Genomic DNA, 21,596 nt, shown 5'->3' on the forward strand with positions numbered 1-21,596 from the left:
GTGAACTAGATGTTTCCTGTGTAGCTGTGGTGAGAAGCTGAACCCAGACATGTGACCTGCTGAGGAGGTTCTGTTCAGGAGGCCACTGATGGATGTGGTTCGGACTCTGAATCCAGATCCTCTCACTCCCTCGGCTCCTGCTTCAGATGTTCTTTAGTTTCACCTCCATCTTGTGTCTCAGCAGCAGTTTGCTTTTCTTCACCTCTGCTCTGTTTCCTCGTGGACAGATATTGAATTTTCTCAGATCCAACATGAAAGAGACTCATGTTGTGTATTTGATTAGCTTCACACTGTGCTTGTTGATATTGTGTGTGTGAAGCAGTTCACTCTCACATGATCCACCACCACCCGGTGTCTCCATCTCTGCAAGATCACATAGAACCAGAAAGAAATCATAGCAAGTGGAATAGTGATTTTTTTATTCTTCATATAGAAATAGTTAAACCAGGAAGAATGAGGATCATTAAACTGGACTTTGAGAAGTTGTTTTCTGATCTGAAGCTTCATGTGTTTGATCCAGATTCATTTGATCTCTTAGTTCTGGTTTCACATTGTAAATATACTGTTCCAGCTTTTATCAGAGATATTCTTCCAGCTTCTAAAAGCAAAGTGAAGTCACGATTCAGATGAGGTCTCATGGAGGTGACTTTGAGAAGCTGAGGGTGAATGAGCCTCAGAGTCTGACATCAGCAGCGATGAGGAATCTACAGGACAGAAGGGAAGTGAGGGATGAGATGACCAGGAGGAGGAGGAGGAGGAGCATGTGTGTACGTGAGCGAGTGAACAAATGAAAACGAGGGGCCAACGACAATTCTATGTTAATTTTACGACTCTCCTGTGACTGATGAGTCTTCGTCTTTGTGTCGTTTCACAGCCTCTTTGTTCGGCTCTAGTTTCCATCCTGTCCTCGTGTGAGTCTCTTCTTCCTCGATCTGCTGGTTGTGTTCAGTTGTTTCAGCGTTTCTCTTCCGTGGCTTCGTCCATCCATCACACACGTCTCACACTCTGTGCAGACGCTGATGGATGGAGTGAACAGACACCTCATTGACTTCATGTCTGCAGAAGCTCACGTCTCACATGTGTGTGACGTGTGGAGTGGAACATGTGACCAAACCAAACAAACGTTATGTTAAACTTGATCAGGAGCGTTTGTCCTGTCTGAACAATTTCATGTCACTTTTAAAATTCATCCAGGATTTTGACATTTCTTTCATAGTTTAGCAAAACTACTTTAAACATTCAAATTATAATTGTTTAGTGATTCCTCACACGTCTTTGCTTTTATTGTTATTGTCCAGATTACAACTGATAATACAAAGTGTCACAAAATAATCAAATAATCACACATTATGGACATTTTGGTTTCATTTCTGATCATACAGAGGCTGAAATTATTGTACAAATATGATATTTAATGTTTCACAGAGACACTGAAAACTCGTCACCCACACGTTTAAATCGACTTGAAGACTTAACTCTGATCTTAACCTCTGACCCGGAAGTCAGATTATTCCTCAATGAACATTCAAGTTGTCCCTAATTAACTGGTTTATTCTGAAGTGTGTCCCCAGAGTCTCCTATGACTGACACACACACACACACACGCACACACACACACACACACACGCACACACACACACACACACACACAGACACACACACACACACACACGTTCCTCTGGCTCTCTGTCACGGTCAATTACATCTCTCATTTCTGGCGTCGCCCACCTCAGTTGTGAAGCATCAATGTTGTTTTTTACACACACACACACACACACACACACACACACTCACACACACCCCCCTCGTGCCTCAGCGTCACCACCTGATTGTCTGTCTCGTCTGATTTACTTCACTTAGCCTCTCCACCAATCAGCGGCTCCGCCTGCTCAGACCCATGTGACCTCATCACTGAGCTGCAGAGAAGGAACCTGAGCTCCACCGTTGTTTTAATTTTCCATTTCATAAAACTCCCTGTGGCTCAGACACATTTTATTTTTGCATTTCATAAATATGTTCGGTGGTTCTCACTCTTCTAACTTTTAACTCAAACATCAGAACTTGTTCCTCAACTTCCTGTTCGTCTCCGAGGTCGTTTCTCAACTTCCTGTTCGTCTCCGAGGTCGTTTCTCCACTTCCTGTTCGTCTCCGAGGTCGTTTCTCCACTTCCTGTTCGTCTCCGAGGTCGTTTCTCCACTTCCTGTTCGTCTCCGAGGTCGTTTCTCAACTTCCTGTTCGTCTCCGAGGTCGTTTCTCAGGATAATGACGGAGGAGTTTTTTGCCACGAGCTTCTTTTTATTTCCCATTACAGCAGAAATATCGCCGTGTTCTAATTAGCCTTTGTCTGCTTCTCGGTGTGTTATTCACCCCGGGGATTCAAGTCCGGCCTCCCCCCCCCCACCCCTACCGAACACCAGCTTTACTTTAATAAAGCTCCGGCTGCTCCGAGCCATGAGAGAACAGATGAATCACGAGGAGAGAAGAAGAAGAGATTCTGTGAGAATTAAAGAATGTACATATCGGCCTCGGGCAGAGAATCCGTCTCCGTCGGTCCAACCTTTACTCACAGCACCCCCCCCACGGCTGATGGATCTCGCTCCTTTAGAAACTCCGACATGAAAAGAGGCTTTTAAAGTTGAACATGTCAGAGCTGCAGGTGATTGACATTCATACGAGTGTGTGTGTGTGTGTCTGTGTGTGTGTGTGTTAGTTAGTCTGTGGTCACCCGTCACTGTGTGCGTTGGCGTGATGATAAACAGCTCAGCTCACTTCTCTCATTCCCATTAAGCTGGTAATTGGACTTTGAGCAGCCGATGGATGACTTACAGCATTACCTCATCGCACCGGTCATGTGTGTGTGTGTCTGTGTGTGTGTGTGTGTCTGTCTGTGTGTGTGTGTGTGTGTGCACATCGATGACTCATACGAACAAGGACACAAGGAGCCAGAAAATCCTTTATCTTAAAAATCTCTACAGGACTTTTGTTTTGAACTGTTCTTTTGTGTTTATATTTTGTGCTTTATTTTCAGTATTTATTATTTTAATTAATTTAATTTCAATACTATTATTTCAATACCATTTTTTATCATAACTAATATTTTTACAGGAGTTGCAAACAATCAAGTCTTTGGTTCATATAATTAATAATCTGTTTTCTGAGAAGAATCCAAAATAAATGCAACATATTGTTGATTAGTTTATTTACAGTATTTCTTACACTGGTTCTTCATCAGGATTCTGATTGACAGTCGTAGTTCTTCTGTTTGTTCACAGTTCAGTTTCCTTTCTTTCATTTATTTTCTATATAAAAGACAAAACCTGATGGAATCACACGTAAGAGAAGTTCCTATTCTTTAAAATACTGAAACAAGATCAAATTGTGTAAAAAGAAGATGAACTTCTCCTCGTCTCCCTCTGAGGATCAGATGATCTTTGTGTTCAGATCCAACACAATAACACAACGTGTGTGAGGCTTCTGTGTGCGACGGGTTTTATAAGATGATGGATGAAGAAATATACGGACTCGCTGTAATATTCAGAGGGAAATGTTTACAGTCATAAGTGAATGGAATGAATAATACAGCAGAATAACAAAGCCTGAGGTCTGATGGGAAAAATCTCTCCCTATGGCTTGTGTGCACAAACACACAATCACACAAATACACACACTGCTTGTCACCTGTCGTCGCTGCCTATTCTCCTGAAAGTGAGACATGGAAAGGTCAAGGACATCGTGCCTGGTCGGGGGGGCGGGGGGGGGTGAAGGTGGTTCATGATAGAATAAGAGCAGAGACGAGTCCCAGGAGGAGAGAGAGAGAGAGAGAGAGCGAGAGAGAGAGAGAGAGAGAGAGAGGTTTATATTCTGCTGGAGCCGGTGTGGACTGAAGAAGACGTCTCTGTCAGTCTGTCAGGTCCTGATAAAAACCCTGGAGAGCACAGACTCACACACACAGACACACACACACACACAGACACACACACACAGACTCACACACACACACACAGACACACACACACTCTCTCTCCAGAGGCTTTACCTTTGCTCCACTCTCTGTGTGTGCAGCCATGCCGGTCCAGAGGTTGTCATGGTCTTCAGTTTACAACACTACAGACACACATATGATGAAGACCCCAAGGACCTGCTATTGTGTGTTCGTGTGTGTGTGTGTGTGTGCTGTGGTTACCTGACCCCTGCTCAGTTGTGTTTCTGCAGCTCAGACACTTTCCTCCTCTACAGTAGAACTGAACATCTAGAACATCACTGAGGCTCGTTTCTGAAAATACATCAAGCTTCACAGAATCACACTCACACATCATGTTAGATCTGAGAAGTGAAAACACAAAACTCCATCATCACAAAGTTAAATAAGAGATTCCTGGATCTGCCTCCTGATCCAGAATAACTCCAACATTGAAATTAGTTATATCTGGACCTACGTCTCTCCACAAACTTCTGTGGATATTTGTAAAGCTCGTTACTGACCCGACGTGTTTCCATTGGGAACTCATTCACTTCCTGCTCTTTGTCTTTAACGATGCACTTCCATGTAGAAGCTGTGGTTCGGGTTCGGGTCAGCTGACCAGGCTTCATAGAAGAGGATTTAGATGTTACAGGTTCAGTTCTCAGCAGCTGCCTCCACGTGTTTATTTAATGTCTCACCTGTCGCCATGAATTCATACAAATCGATTTTTATACCATTCATTCCCAACTTGTATTTTACCCTCTAACCTTAACTCGACCTGCAGGACTCTTTACATTCTCCGTGGTTGATGTTTAAATCTTCGCTCTGGATCTTCATACTTTTCTTAACCTTTTGAAAAGAAGTAAACTGCTCCTGAGTCATGATCCATAGATTTCATACTTGTATTCATATATTAACACCATCTGGTGATTAGTTCTTCGTTGCAGATTCATTTCTCACCTGATCTGTTTGTTTCAGTCCCGGCCGCTCGCCCATTTCCTTCGACCATGAGATCGTGATGATGAACCATGTTTACAAGGAGCGGTTCCCCAAGGTTCGTACTGAACGCTCACTTCCTGTTTACAACTTCCTGTTTACAACTTGTACACAAGGAGAATTTACAGGTGGAAAGAAATGTTCATATAATCATCGTATTAAGATTTCTAAACCATGATTCAGCTCCTGGAGACTTGATGATATCATTCTTGTCTCTTGTTTATATCCTTGTCCTGCTCACGTCTCCATGTGAGTGAACCTGTGACTCACCCTCCCCCCCCCACCCCCTCCCCTCCCCTCAGGCCACGGCTCAGATGGAGGAGCGCCTGGCGGAGCAGCTCTGCTCCTCGGCCCCGGACAAGGTGCTGGCCGACGGGGTCCTGAGCTTCATCCACCACCAGCTGCTGGAGCTGTCCAGGGACTGCCTGGAGAAGAGCACCGAAGGTCTCATCACCTCCCGCTACTTCTACGAGCTGCAGGAGAACCTGGAGAAGCTGCTGCAAGACGTGAGTTCTACACCAGTTCATTCACTGACCTGCACAGAAGCTGCAGAGTGAGTTTCTACAAGATGATTCACCTGGATCAGGTGCAAATATTCATATGGAGAAAAGGTGATTTCCTCTATTGAAGAAGAAATAATATCTAACTCTCCCATATGAAATATTTTAACCTTTATCCACATTACAACACAAGAGGCATTTGAAGTGCTTCATATCAAGAGTATTCAAAATAAAAAAGGGAAAGATGAATCAAATAAGATTTAAAAATGTTATATAATATAAAAAGATGAAATTCAAAATGAGTTCTTGTTTTATAAAGACGACAAATTAAAGGATCTCCGTGTGTATTTATTTTTAACAGAAATCATTTATTAAAATCCACAAAATGTCATCACTTCCCCATGTGTCTAAAATCCCTCACATATTTATTTCATTATTCCAGTTATGTATTAAATACTCTCTAACTCAATGTTGAGTGTTAAACTTTTACATCATCAATAAAAACCTCAATAAACAAAGCAGCTGAACTTTAAACTGTAAATTGTTGCGAGAAAACAACTACGACTACAAACCAATAGAAATAATAGGTTTCATTATTAATTCATAGTTAGTTATGAATCAACTAAACCAATTATACATGTTAATCCTGTCCCGAGCAAACCCAATGGGAATTCTAATAGATTTTATAAAAAGCTGTAATGAAGACGTCTCGACCGAGTCCCTCTCTGCTCGCTGTGGAACTTCTCTCGACTCCGCCTCTCGACTCCGCCTCTCCGTCCTTCGCTCGCCGGCGTCTCAGCCGTCGGCGCCGCGTGATGTCATCCGACGGCTCAAAGATGAGGAAGCGTATCTCACGCAGCTGCTGCTTCCTGTTCGATGCTCGGATCCGCTCATCGCAGCTCGGCACGATGAGAATGTGATCTGGATTCCTGAGCGTGTCATTGTTTAAATATATGTACGTGTGTGTGTGTGTGTGTGTGTGTGTGTGTGTGTGTGTGTGTACGTGTGTGGTTGTGTGTGTGTGTGTGTGTCGGTGGTGACATCTCTATTAGCTCAGTTTTGCGGTGCCTGGGGCGGGCGGGGGGGATATGATGGCTCCCAGAGGCCTCGTATTGACCTTCTGTTCTATTGGGACACACACACACAAACTATCTCTCAATCACACACACACACACACAGACACACACACGTCCTGGATTTTAATTTCACACTCCAGCAGTCACCAGGGGCTGACAGATGACTCTCCCAGACGAGCAGGAGGGGCGAGGGGGGGGGCGAGGGAGCGTTTTTTTGGATGGGCGGGGATTCGAGGGGATTCCTTTGCTTCTGATTGGCTGGAGGAGGATGGGGGGGGGGCTGTCTCGTAGAAGGGGGAGGTGTGTGTACGTGCGTGAAGCCTGTTCGAATGTGAGGAACTCGACTCGAGCTCATCTGGAGACGTTCACACGCCGGAGCTGCGACGATGACATCACCGATCATGCGGCTCTAGCCTTCCAGTTTTTGTCCTGGTTGCGTGCGGCGTCCAGAGGAGAGGAGGAGGCGGCTTCCAGAGGAGGAGGCGGCTGTGAGCAGCTGGTCGGAGGCGTGAGAGCTTCCCTCCTCACCTGCGGCTCTATGGACGTCGGCTGCTGCTCGCGTCCCGGGTTCGGATCTTAGGAGGAGACATGTCCCGCGTGTCGTGGCAGAGGAGGCTGGAGGAGGAGGAGGTGCTGGAGGAGGTGCTGAGGAGGAGCAAGATGACGGTGATCACTCACAGCTGGGAGGAGGAGGAAGAGGAGGAGGAGGAGGAGGAAGCAGAGTTTGCAGTTGAGTCCATTTCGTTTCAGCTTTGTTGACAAACTGACTCCGAACCAACTCAGGGTCAAGTTGTTTAAACTCAGTTCAGTTTCACTTCCTGTTTCAGAGAAATAACTTTATTCATAACTCCTCATTGTTATTGTTGTTTTGCTAAAGTGAGTCGACAGCTTTTTCTTTAAATAAAAGCTTGAAACTTCACGTCCATTGTTGTGTTTTTTTTATTCATTGTTTTATATCATATTGTTTTTATTTATCCTGTGTTTGTACTTTTGTTTTTTATGTGTTCATCCATTTGTAATTATGTTTTGAGCTTGTTTTTTATAAAGTTGTATCATCGTTAAAATCTGATTTATTATCAGACACGTTCCAGGTTCATCGACAGATGAATTAATTATTAAATCTTCTTCTAATCAGGTTCAGTTGAGACTGTTTCTCTCTGTAGCTTGTTAATAATTTAATAATTTAGATGAGATCATCGGGCCTTTTCATCCTGGTGCTGTGGCCAACATGTTTCATAAGTAAAGGATTCATTATTCAACAATAATTCATTTGATTAATATATTTATAAGGACAATACACATTATCCACGGTTCTGTCTCCAGTGTGAACCTGCTGGTTGATTTTCAGCTGCAGTCCTTTGTCCAGATGTTTCAGAGACGTTTAGATGATACACTTTTTATATTTAACTTTAAATATATATAAGCTGATACGAAGCTTCAGTTAAATTTAGATTCTGTAAATATTCAACTTGAGTATAAATGATCATAATTAGTTGTTCATGCTGGGACATGAAGGAGCGACGTGTTGCTTCCTGTGAGTTACCTGGATGAACATCTGTATTCAGAGTGAAAGCCTCCAACATCTGGACGGAGAGTTAAAGTTGATCTGCTGCTGTGGTTCGTTTTAAAGGTGCAGTTCACTGAATACCCACAATGCATTGTGGCATCGAACCATGATGTCATGTCTGGTGAAACAGATCGATCTAATTGTTGTAAAGAATCCACAAGTTTTCAAGTTTGTGTGTTTATTAAAAAAGGTTCAGCTCCTGTTTTAAATCTCATTGTTTGGAACCATCTTCCTCTGACCCGTCGCCCTTCTCTCCCTCCGTCCTCCCTCCTTATCTTCTCCTTTATTCATCCGCTCTTTTCTTCTCCTGGGGTCACGACCTCATTACAGAACTCGCAGGAGTCCGACTCTCCTCCTCCTCCTCCTGCTCTCCTCTTTCATCTCCTCCACCTTCACCTCCTCCTCCTGCGTCTCTCGCTCTTCACCTCGCTCCCTCGCTCTCATCCATCCCCGTCACGGGCCCTTAGTGACCTGCCTGCCGGTCGCCATGGCAACCTGGCCAAGGCAGGGTATCCTCTGCAGGACCCCCGGGGAGAGCCTGTTAGACTCCTGGAGGTCACCGGAGGGCAGGGGGTCCGGCAGAGGGTCCGGCAGAGAGCTAACTCAGCGCCCGGTGATCCGTCACCGGGCGCCGCTCGCCCCCCCGACCCGCGCTGGGCCTCATTTACATCTGCAAACATCTGGCTTTAATTGGCTTCCCCCCCCCTCCTGTGGTTAAACCAATTATATTTCTAAAAATGTAAAATGTATTTCACAATGTGATTGATGTCATATCAGTAAAACACGTGACCTGTTGTTTGAAGCTCATTTAATTAAACGTAATCTTTAATGTTTCAGCATCAGTATGACAATAATTTAAAAAAATTGAACTTTTCAAAAATACTTTAATGTTTTTTAACAAACTACAAAACAACAAATTGACGTTTTTTAGTTTTTTAGACGAGAAGCCGAGAAAACATGTTGAACTTTATTTACTCTGATCTTTTTATTTCTATTTGCTAGATAATATTTTAAAACAAGTTTTACCAAAATATCTCAAACTCAATTTAAGTTTCTTTTCCCAGAGTCCACAACACTAATTTATCCACGTTGTCTTAACTAATAATAAAAGATACTAATGCAGATATTTGAGGTCAAATATAAATAACAATATACAATTTTTTATTAATAACCTCTAAGAAATATTTGATTTCATTAGTGTGACTTAAATTAAGATTATAAAAGAAATATGAGCAACATATGTTCAGTGAAATATAAAGTATGTGACAGAGTTTATAAATGATCTTTGTTATTATTGTTGTCCTGATCAGGAAACTCTCATATCTGTGATTTGTTAATAAGCTGCTGTGTGTGAGATTTTATTCATAAACCCGTCAGATCAGAGTTAGATGAATGTTCCTGTGTGACCTCACCAGGGAGTCTGCCCCCCCCCAACCCCGCCCCCCCGCTTAATTAGCTGCTGCTCAGTCGGAGTCCGTCCCTCAGCCGTCCATTACTCACACACACACACACACACACAGACCCACACAGGTCTCCTTCACACTCACATATACACACACACATGTTTAGCGTGCACTTACAGTACATAGACGCCCCCCCGCCCTCATGGTTTCATTACTCTTATAAATAATTCAGGGTCTGAGCCTCGAGGCCTCGAGCGTCTGTCAGCGGGTCGGACACGTTGTGTTTATGAACCAGCGCCTCCACTCTGTTAGACACATGCAACACACACACACACACACATATATTAAACACACACACATACACACTACCTTCATAAACACACACACATATACATTATACACACACACAAACATACATACATATTACCCTCCTGAGAATGAAACATGTTTTACAGCGGGTGATTTGTAATTGTTACAGCTTCCACTTTGCTCCCACACACACACACACACACACACAGACACACACACACACACAAATATTATTCAGTTCCACCCAATTTCTGTCCAGGGATCTTTCCTCCTGATGCATTTCCACTCAGCTCCACTCGTCCTCTGGGTGAATCGCTGTGACAGACATTTCACGCTGGATCTGATTTAAATGACTTCTCCGGAGTCACAGAGGGACGGACTCGTCCACTCGTCCACTCGTCCTCAGACTCCCAGTCCTGCTTTGTTTGTGAAGGACAAACACGAGAGACGTTCTCTGCACAGCGTCAAGGTCAAACACCAATTCAGGATGTTTAATTTAAAATATAATTAACATTAATAATTCATCCAGATGAGGGATCAGTTATCTCCATGACAGAGGGACCTAAACCCTCCTTCGTGTTTCACCTCTGAACTGAAAACCTTTTGTCTCGACAGATTCTTATGTTTGGAAATGAAGATAGAAATGAAAGTTGTTTTCTGAAACCTCCTTGTGTGTGTGTGCAGGCTCACGAGCGCTCGGAGAGTGTGGAGGTCACGTTCGTCACGCAGCTCGTCAGGAAGCTGATGATCATCATCGCCCGGCCGGCGCGGCTGCTGGAGTGTCTGGTGAGAAACTCTGAAGAGTCAGTGACACAGGGACTGACCCGGTCGCATGAAGCAATGAAGAAATATGGTTTAACTATATTTATCAGAACCATGTACTAATTTTTGGAAAGTAAGAAGTACTTAACTGACAGTTACTTTATTTCTGCCACTTAACAAATCTGCTCTGCTTTGTGTCAAAGGGAATGATTAAACTGTTCAGTGCTCTACATTTATCATTTATATTTACAATACACAGAGCATGTTATACATTTATTAAATATAGTGTTTTTATACAGCAGATGACACTACTAGCAGTTTATAAAACAGTGAGCTGCAGCTGTAGAATGATGCAGAGTTCAGAACGATGTCTGACTCTCACACTAAGAGCTGTGGAAAGCTTCGGTCACAGTTCAAACAGACGCATGAAGCAGAAATGTGGTTTAACTATATTTATCAGAACCAAAGCACATGTACTAATTGTTGGAAAGTAAGAAGAACTTAACTGACAGTTTCTTTATTGAATTATTACCATTTCTGCCACTTTACAAATCTGCTCTGCTTCGTTTCAAAGGGAATTATTAAACTTTTCACTGCTCTACATTTATAATTTATATTTGCAATACACAGAGCATGTTATACATTTATTAAATATAGTGTTTTTATACAGCAGATGACACTACTAGCAGTTTATGAAACAGTGAGCTGCAGCTGTAGAAGGATGCAGAGTTCAGAACGATGTCTGACTCTCACACTAAGAGCTGTGGAAAGCTTCGGTCACAGTTCAGCTGATCTCAGATCTGCACTGAAGTCCAGACACGTTCCTGAGAGGATCCAGAGAATCTGAATGTGACAACATCTGAGTCTGAGTCTGTCTTTATTGAGCAAAACTCATAGGATAGAAATATACAATTTAAAAAGCTGAGATATGTCTCAGGGACATTTTTACACACGACTGAATCATGTGATGTCAGACTTTTAGATAAATGTCTGTATCTGAGTTAAATACAAACAATAAGAGAACACATATGATGACCATCACTTTAAAACCTGCAGGGTAATAAGATATATTTCAATAAACAAATCAGAATCAGAAGTATTTTATTGCCAAGTACGTTCACACATACAAGGAATTTGCTCTGGTTATTGGTGCAAACAATGAACATAGAAACATAAAAACGCAGTAAATACAACATACATAGGAGAGCAATGAAAAATGGGAAACCAGTATATATTTACTCACTGTTTACTTCTTATTTACTCACTTTTTACCAATATTTATACAAAGTAACATTTATTTTGAGATAAACATTTCTGAATAAAAATATATAAAAAATATAAAAAGTGAAGTTAAAAGTGAAATGCTAAATGCAAAACAGTACAAGAGGAACATAAAACACACAAAACCATGGAGCTGATTAACATCCTGCTCCTGGTTGTGTCTCCATCAGTTTCACTCTGAGGTTTTGAATTGTAATCACACGTCTGCACAACATGTGTGTTAATCAGCTCGTTTGAGAAATATGAAGAGAATGAACTGGAAGAGCTTTTTCATGTTGTGCAGCTCGACTCCACGCGTGGTTAATAAACAATTTACAGCTTCCTGCTCCGCGGCGTCACATGATTCAAGCACCGCAATTCATTTATGGACTTCCTCTGAGAGTTTATAATCAGCCTAATACACACACACACACACACAGACACACACACAGACACACACAGACACACACACAGAGCAGAGCCAGTCTGGCTGAAGACGTCGAGGTGAAACAGGTGAAAACGACTTTGTGTTGGTCCAGAAACGAGCGACAACGGGAGAAGGTGAAGAGATGGAGCAGCGATGAAGACGAGTGTAGAAGACAGATGGATGAGTGGAGGAGCAGTGGAGGGTGAAGGGGGGGGGGGAGGAGGGGGGGGGGGAGGAGGGGAGGAGCACTTACATCGGTAGTTTTGACTAATGACGTGCATCTGAAGCTGTGACACCACACGATGGGTTTTTACAAGTGGAAGCACACAGATAGTGATGGGGGGGGACATGGAAACTGTATGTGTGTGAGTTTAATGGGGGGGGGGGGGGGGTACTTTGTCTTTGTCAGACGACTTGTGTACGAAAGCAAAAACGACCACGACGACCTCCGCACACATCGTTCAGCCACGACCTCACTCTGCTGTTGTGTTGTGTTGTTGTTGTTGTTGTGTTGCTGTTGTTGTTGTTGTTGTTGTTGTTGTTGAAGGTTAATTTCCGTCTGTGTCATCGTTTCACTTCAGTCTTTGTGCTTCACAACCTGCAAACTGCTGCTTGTTGCACTTGTTGTCATTCAGTATTTATATTAAGACACGAGTGAGAAAACCTTCAAGACCGAACTCCTCCATGTTAGCAGCTGTAGATTCAACACATTTAACACTCAGATGATTGTGTTGCTTCCTGCACCATGGATCAGATGAACAGAATCCTCTGGACATTGTTCTACTTCCTGTGACCCTGGTGTGTGTGTCTCCTGCAGGAGTTTGACCCGGAGGAGTTCTACCACCTCCTGGAAGCAGCTGAAGGTCATGCTAAGGAAGGTCAGGGCATCAAGTCCGACATCCCCCGGTACATCATCAGCCAGCTGGGCCTCACCCGGGACCCCCTGGAGGGTAACACACACACACCTTATCTCCGGAAACTTTCCGGAAACTTTCCATGGGAAGTTTAGCTCGGGAATTTTGAAAAAAAACAACAAACTACTCAAATTAAACGCTCAGCAATAAAAACATCATTCAAAACTCTATTTTAAAGATGTATGGAACGTTGAGTTTCAACCCTCCACTGGTCATTCTTCCATCACATGCACAGATAACTCCCAGCATGCTTCACTCTACAGCAGGGCTATTGAGGCCTGCTGTAGAGTGAAGGACTAGTCAGGTAAGTTTCCATGATATTACTGGGAAAATATATTAGCATGCTGATTGAGGATTGTTCATCTGTTCATCTAGACTATTTCCATTCATTTATCCATCAATTATAAAATATGTTTACAGACGATTCCAATTGTTTGGCTAACTATTTATATCTCTGGCATTGCATTAGTGTTTTTTTACAAACTTTTTTCTCATCTTATTCTACAGAACAATGCCACGTGCACTCTCTCATGTGTGGAGACATTTCACCCCATCCAATGTAGAAGGAAAGGCTGTGTACATTTGCAAATACTGTGCAAAGACCTATGTTAAGAATGACACAACGATGCAGAAGCATATAGTCAAGTGCCCAAAGTTTCCTCAGGGCTCAAATCAGCCTATGACACAACAAAATGTTTATATTTATGTCTGTATATGACAAGGTAAATACAGTTAGTATAAATTACCCACAACATTTCCAGTTTATTCCCATTTATTCCCTTATATTCCCGTTAATTCCCATGGAAATTTTCCAACTTTGAATATTCCCGGAATTCTGCAACCCTAATATAGACTGTGTGTTGCTTTGTGTTGCTTTGTGGTGTTGCGTTGTTGTTCTCTCTGGTTCTCTGACAGTTGTGTGTCTCTCTGTAGAAATGGCCCAGCTGAGCAGCTATGACAGTGGGAACCCGGAGACCCCCGAGACGGACGTGGACCTGGTGGACGTGAGTCCAGCACCAGCTTCCACCTGAAGAACCAGTTCCTTTAATAAATCATCTGTCACTGGAACATGTTTCTCTTTCTGCTGTTTCCTGTTCAGAATCAAGGGAACTCAGTCCCAGCTGCTCCGACTCAGCCCAAAACCAAACCCCCCCGAGAGGAAGACTTTGAGACCATCAAGCTCATCAGCAACGGAGCTTATGGGTAAAAACACACAACTCATTCTGTTCTGACACACAACAACCACTCGTACACAAGGTTTTCCTGCACAGAGATATTAATTTAAATCAGAATCAGAAGGTATTTATTGCCAAGAAGGTTTACACCTACCTGGAGTTTGCTCTGGTTATTGGTGCATACAATGAACATAGAAACATAAAAACACAATAAATACACCACACATAAGAAAAACAATAAAAAACAATATATATTTACTCACTATTTACTTCTTATTTACTCACTTTTTCTTATATTTATACAAAGTAACATTTATTTAGACATAAACATATCTATATAAAAATAGATAAAAGATAAAAGATATAAAAAGTGAAATAAAAAGTGAAATGCAAAATACAAAACAGTGAACTGTGTCAAATTGCAATAAGCAATGTAATGCAGTATAATATAATATAACATGTGTTAATTCAACACATCCTTGAGTAAAATATTAGGAAACATTATTACCAGTGGAATGTGTAAAACCTGTGGTTTCTTCTTCGTTGGTAGTGCTGTGTTTCTGGTGCGGCACAGAGAGTCCCGGCAGCGATTCGCCATGAAGAAGATCAACAAGCAGAACCTGATCTTGAGGAACCAGATCCAGCAGGCCTTCGTGGAGCGGGACATCCTGACCTTCGCCGAGAACCCGTTCGTGGTCTCCATGTTCTGCTCGTTCGAGACCAGACGCCACCTGTGCATGGTGATGGAGTACGTGGAGGGTGAGTCTCGGTCCCGGGCGCAGTCCCTCAGGCGCGGTGGGAGGACGAGTTGTCTGATGTTGCAATGCCGCCTCTCGTCTCTAGGGGGCGACTGTGCCACGCTGCTGAAGAACATCGGAGCGCTCCCGGTGGACATGGCTCGGATGTACTTCGCCGAAACCGTCCTCGCACTCGAGTATCTTCACAACTACGGCATCGTGCACAGAGACCTGAAACCCGACAAGTACGACACACACAAACACACACACACACAAACACTTCTTCTTTGTCATCTCACTCTAATTTAACTTAATTAGAAACACCAGAAGCATTTTGAGATGTCAAATCCCTCCTGTCCCCCCCCCCCCCTCAGTCTTCTCATCACGTCCATGGGACACATCAAGCTCACGGACTTCGGCCTCTCGAAGATCGGTTTGATGAGTTTGACCACGAACTTGTACGAAGGACACATCGAGAAGGACACCAGAGAGTTCCTGGACAAACAGGTACAACATCAGTCTCTGCATCCTTCCTGTGTCTTTTATGGCGTCAAATACTTCAATCTTTTACAGCAGTTGTTTCATTTCATGTCCACGAGCATCTATCCAGTCGCCTGTTTGTTGTGTAACTGTTGTTTGGTAAAATTGGAAAACATTTAGTTGGTTCTACATTTCATTTTCTGAATATTAGTGCTTGTTGCATGAGCTCTTTGCACCTTCCTCTGACCCTGTGTGTGTGTGTGTGTGTGTGTGTGTGTGTGTCTGCTCAGGTGTGCGGGACCCCCGAGTACATCGCCCCCGAGGTGATCCTGCGTCAGGGCTACGGGAAGCCGGTGGACTGGTGGGCGATGGGCGTCATCCTCTACGAGTTCCTGGTCGGCTGCGCTCCGTTCTTCGGAGACACGCCGGAGGAGCTGTTCGGTCAGGTGATCAGTGGTGAGTGGATCATCTGCAGCCGACACACACAGTAACACAACACACACAGTAACACAACACACACAGTAACACAACACACACAGTAACACAACACACTGAGCAACACTACATACAGTAACACAACACACAGAGTTCAGTTGTCTCCAGGAGACAGACGAGCAGATGGACTCGTGTTCAGAGACGTTTCAGCAGAGACACACGCCGACCGACAGCCAATCAGAATCCTCCTGATCCTCTTTCTCTCTCTTTGGATTCTCTTTGAAGAACTCCATGATCATAAACCTGCATCGATCTCTTTCTGTCTCTTTTACGAGCGTCTGACTCCGTCTCTCCGATCGATGCATCATGATGAAGAACCCGAGCTCTCCACTGGGTTCTGGGTTTTTCTGTCTCTCTGAAATTTGTCAGTGATTCTCAAACTCGGGGGATTAATTATAACAGAGAAGGATGATGATTGGAAATACGCTGGTGTGATGCATGATGGGAAACAAACTGAAAACCAGACAAGTCTCACTCCCGACTTTCTGTGGACGCCAGTTTTCCACTATCATTTTCTTCATGGGAGCACGTGTTTATATTTGTGTGTTTGTGTGTTTGTGTGTTTGTGTTGTCTTGATGATTTTGTGTTTGTTTTAGATGAAATCATTTGGCCGGAGGAAGAGGAAGCTCTACCTCAGGAGGCTCAGGATCTGATCTGCAAGCTGCTGAGGCAAAACCCACTGGAGAGACTGGGCACAGGTAACACACACACACACACACACACACACACTCACACACACACACAGACACACACACACACACAAACACACTCACACACACACACAGACGTTTGGGTTCAAACAGTGTCTGTACAGATCTGTAATTTCCTTTTCTATAAACTATTGGTCTGAAAAACTATTATCCAAGATATCTCATCTAATAATAGACAATCTGAAGAAGAAATTATTTAATTTTTTAATTAAAATTACAAAAATATCTGCACAAAATATTTTTTTTAATAACAATTTTACCAGATGAAGTTTTCAATAAATTATTTACTGTGTTTTGATGCTGACACGTTGTTATTTCACTATAACACATGAACACGTTTCCTAACACCAGTCAGAACTTACTGAAGTGTTTCCTCATCTCTCTCCTCCCTCTCCTCCCTCTCTCCTCCATCTCTCCTCCCTCTCCTCCCTCTCCTCTCTCTCCTCCCTCTCCTCCCTCTCTCCTCCCTCTCCTCCCTCCTCCCTCTCTCCTTCCTCTCTCCTCCCTCCTCCCTCTCTCCTCCCCCTCCTCCCTCTCCTCCCTCTCCTCCCTCTCTCCTCCCTCTCTCCTCCCTCTCCTCCCTCTCTCCTCCCTCTCCTCCCTCTCCTCCCTCTCTCCTCCCTCTCCTCCCTCTCCTCCCTCTCTCCTCCCTCTCTCCTCCTCCTTCCTCTCTCCTCCCTCTCCTCCCTCTCCTCCCTCTCTCTCTTCACCCCTCCTCCTCCCTCTTTCCTCCTCCTTCCTCTCTCTCCTCCTCCTCCCTCTCCTCCCTCTCCTTCCCTCTCCTCTCCTCCCTCTCTCTCTTCACCCATCCTCCTCCCTCTTTCCTCCTCCTTCCTCTCTCCTCCTCCCTCTCCTCCTCCTCCTCCCTCCTCCTCCTCCTCCCTCTCTCCTCCTCCTCCCTCTCTCCTCCCTCTCCTCCCTCTCTCCTCCTCCTTCCTCTCTCCTCCTCCTCCCTCTCTCCTCCCTCTCTCCTTCCTCTCTCCTCCTCCTTCCTCTCTCCTCCTCCTCCCTCTCTCCTCCCTCTCTCCTTCCTCTCTCCTCCTCCTTCCTCTCTCCTCCTCCTCCCTCTCTCCTTCCTCTCTCCTCCTCCTTCCTCTCTCCTCCTCCTCCCTCTCCTCCCTCTCCTCCCTCTCTCCTCCCTCTCCTCCCTCTCCTCCCTCTCCTCCCTCTCCTCCCTCTCTCCTCCCTCTCCTCCCTCTCCTCCCTCTCTCCTCCCTCTCCTCCCTCCTCCCTCTCCTCCCCCTCCTCCCTCTCCTCCCTCTCCTCCCTCCTCCCTCTCCACGCCTCTCCTCCCTCTCCTCCCCCTCCTCCCTCTCCTCCCTCCCTCCTCCCTCTCTCCTCCCTCTCCTCCCTCTCCACGCCTCTCCTCCCTCTCCTCACCCTCCTCCCTCTCTCCTCCTCCATCTCTCCTCCCCCTCCTCCCTCTCTCCTCCCTCTCCTCCCTCCTCCCTCTCTCCTCCCTCTCCTCCCTCTCTCCACAGGAAGTGCCTTCGAGGTGAAGCAGCACTCGTTCTTCACGGAGCTGGACTGGAACAGCCTCCTGAGGCAGAAAGCCGAGTTCATCCCTCAGCTGGAGTCAGAGGACGACACCAGTTACTTCGACAGTACGTCACACACGTCTGAACCCTGAAGATACAGAGAGAAACACACTCTCACACCCAAAGGGAAACGTATGAATCTCACTGATCTTCCCTCTGTGCCTCTGACAGCTCGATCTGATCGGTACCACCACCTGGACTCAGAGGAGGAAGACGACACCAACGATGAAGAACACGTGGAGATCCGACAGTTCTCCTCCTGCTCGCCGCGCTTCAGCAAGGTGCCGACACATCGTCCACTCACTGAGCAGTCTTCTGTTTCTCTACTTTGTGTTGAGTGCTTTCTATGTATTTGTTTACATATCGTTTCTATCTCTGTCAGAGCCTCCATCACAGAACTGCACTAAATACACCTGTCTCCTTGCACTGTGGACCTGTACAACACTCCGCTCCATATACACTTACTTCACATCATATGTGATATGTGTTAATATAAACCATATTGATATTATATATCTTTTTATACAATAATATTGTCTACATATTCTTGTACTCATAGTATATTATATTATCTATGGTATAGTCAAATACTTATATTTATACCTCTACTATATATCCTATATTATATCATACTCTCTGTATATTTTTTGTATATATAAGTCTATATACACATTTTTATACATGTGCTGTTTTAATTATAATTATTATATTACTATTATTATTATTATTATTATTATTATTATTATTATTATTATTATATATACTGTTGCTGCCATTATTACTATATACTGCTATTATATTGGTATAATTACTATCATATATAAATATATATTATGTTATATTATATACTATATATACTGTACTATTTTTATATTCTGTCTAACACTAACATTACCATCATATCATCAGTACTATTACCATCATCTTGCCACTGCACCTTATCTACCTATTGATCTTGTGTTTCTGTTTTTTTTTATTCTTCTACCTCACTATTTTTTATTTAATTCTATTGTATTTTATTTTATTGTATTCAAATATACCGGCTGCTATGACGACTTAATTTCCCTTCGGGGATGAATAAAGTAATCTATCTATCTATCTATCTATCTATCTATCTATCTATCTATCTATCTATCTATCTATCTATCTATCTGTCTATCTGTCTATCTGTCTATCTGTCTATCTGTCTATCTGTCTATCTATCTATCTTATTAGAGAAACATGATTACTCCCTATTCCCTTGGCAACACATCAGTTGTTATCTTCTCAGAGGAGCTGGACGGGTTCTGCTGTGACCTCAGGTCCTAATGAGTCTTCTCCTCTGTGTGGTGCAGGTCTACAGCAGCATGGAGCGTCTGTCTCTGCACGAGGAGAAGAGGACGCCTCCTCCCACCAAGCGCAGCCTCAGTGAGGAAGGAGGAGATCGGATCGACAGCCTGAGTGGACTGAAGTCCAGAGACCGGTCCTGGCTGGTGGGATCTCCAGAGATGTGAGTTCTTCACCCTCACACAGACCAGAGGAGTTTATCTCAAAGTATTAATAATCTAGAGATTTAGAGAAGAATCAGCTTCACTTGTCATGAATCTGACTCCTGTGTTAATTGTGTTAAAACTATGAAAACGCTCACAAAATGAACTACTATCTGCAAATAGAAGAGCACACTAGCACAAGATGTATATTTGAACATTTGCACTACTGCACAAATTGAACATTCACCTGTAAGGATATATATTTAGATGTATATATTTTATTTTCTATTTTAAATTTTTGATATTCTATTTCATTGTTATTCTATTTTATTCTTTTTTTTTTATTCTATTTTATACTTGAGCATTGCTTAAAGAGAGTGTGTGACCCAAGCATTTCATTGACAGTGACTACTTCATGTTATCTCTGTTCATTTGACAATAAAAAATCTTGAATCTTGAATCTTGAAGGATAATCTGCTCTGGATAATGATGTTTTTAAGTAATTGTGTATGAACTTGTACATGAAGGAACCTGGAATGTGAGCGTCTTGGTTTCCGTTGTTGTCATCTTTATATTTAGAAGTTATTTAGAACTTGTGTCTGATGTTTCTTCTCCTTCGTTCCTCCTCAGCCTGCGGAAGCGTTTGTCTGTTTCCGAGTCGTCGCACACGGAGAGCGACTCCAGCCCGCCGCTGACGGTGCGGAGGCGCTGCTGCTCCGCCATCATCGAGATGCCGCGCTTCGCCATTTCCTCCGAGGAGGAAGGACAAGGTAACAGCCACAGGAAGGAGGAGGAGCTGAGGAGCTGATGGTCACTGTGGCGTCCGTGTGGATCGGAAACACAACAGCAGAAAGTTAACGAAAGTTACCAAGTTCACACTACACAACTTGTTGTCTAGTGATCGTTAGTCTTGCATTTGTTGTGACTTCATAAGACACAACTGACTCACAACAGAGGGGTGTCATGTGATGCTGATGATGTCACACTGTTCTCACTCCACCGAGCTTCACCTCCTCCACCTCCTCCTCTCCGTGTGTCTCAGCTGCAGCAGGAAGTAGGAGGAGTCCCAGCCTCAGCGCCCTGAGGGGTCCGCGGGGGGGGGACGAGCTGCCCCTCGCCATCCCAGAGCTGCCACTGGAGAGAGAGCTGAGGCTGGACGAGACCCCCACCACCCCGAGCTCCGCCTCCACCGCCCTGAGCTCCGCCTCCACTCAGCTGAGCAAGGCCACGCTCACACGTCAGTACCACACAGTGACATCACAGGACTAAATATTAATAAACTTGTGGATCAGGAATAGTTAAAAAATTACCTGCGTGTGTGATAATAAATATTCTCCTGCTCCTACAAGTGATTAAATGTAATTTGATTAGAATCTATTACGATTTAATCTTATTTTAATTGAGCTTTAATTGATCATTAATATTCTAACTTTACTCTTCTTCTTACCTTTGTTGTGAAAAGACTAAATTTGACATCCACTCACTTCCTGTCACAGAACACTTACAAACTTTCGTTGTGATTTGTCTGAAATCTCCTAACCTCTTATTGCCCGAATTAATTTCCAATTATATAAAACAAATATTATTTGTGTTTTTGGCTGTCGTACAGATGCTAAATTAAGTGGAGATTGTTAATTTCAATATAGCATATACAATAGATATAAATGTAGGTATGAGGCAAATTAGCGACATTAGGCATCACTGCTGTTCCATCATCGCAGTATTTCAAATACAGCTTAATAACTTAAAATAACTTTACTGCACAGTCCCAAGCACAGATATGAACACTAGATATCTCGGCCGCGTTGCCGGCCAA

General features: G+C 43.7%; 1 protein-coding gene across 1 annotated transcript in view; it reads left to right on the top strand.

The window, feature by feature from the left end:
• Positions 1 to 21,596, top strand: part of mast2 (microtubule associated serine/threonine kinase 2) — a 124,279-nt gene that overhangs the window by 93,652 nt on the left and 9,031 nt on the right. The window contains exons 10-25 of the mRNA XM_061077775.1: positions 4,940 to 5,015; positions 5,260 to 5,463; positions 10,497 to 10,598; positions 13,079 to 13,211; positions 14,109 to 14,179; positions 14,275 to 14,378; positions 14,901 to 15,109; positions 15,194 to 15,332; positions 15,462 to 15,594; positions 15,858 to 16,023; positions 16,660 to 16,761; positions 18,255 to 18,377; positions 18,483 to 18,592; positions 19,646 to 19,800; positions 20,411 to 20,550; positions 20,823 to 21,017. Coding sequence (XP_060933758.1) covers positions 4,940 to 5,015; positions 5,260 to 5,463; positions 10,497 to 10,598; positions 13,079 to 13,211; positions 14,109 to 14,179; positions 14,275 to 14,378; positions 14,901 to 15,109; positions 15,194 to 15,332; positions 15,462 to 15,594; positions 15,858 to 16,023; positions 16,660 to 16,761; positions 18,255 to 18,377; positions 18,483 to 18,592; positions 19,646 to 19,800; positions 20,411 to 20,550; positions 20,823 to 21,017 — 2,162 coding nt within the window. The remainder of the gene's footprint in view (positions 1 to 4,939; positions 5,016 to 5,259; positions 5,464 to 10,496; positions 10,599 to 13,078; positions 13,212 to 14,108; positions 14,180 to 14,274; positions 14,379 to 14,900; positions 15,110 to 15,193; positions 15,333 to 15,461; positions 15,595 to 15,857; positions 16,024 to 16,659; positions 16,762 to 18,254; positions 18,378 to 18,482; positions 18,593 to 19,645; positions 19,801 to 20,410; positions 20,551 to 20,822; positions 21,018 to 21,596) is intronic.

This window comes from Limanda limanda, chromosome 9 (genome assembly GCF_963576545.1).
Source record: "Limanda limanda chromosome 9, fLimLim1.1, whole genome shotgun sequence".
Classification (NCBI taxonomy): Eukaryota; Metazoa; Chordata; class Actinopteri; order Pleuronectiformes; family Pleuronectidae; genus Limanda; species Limanda limanda.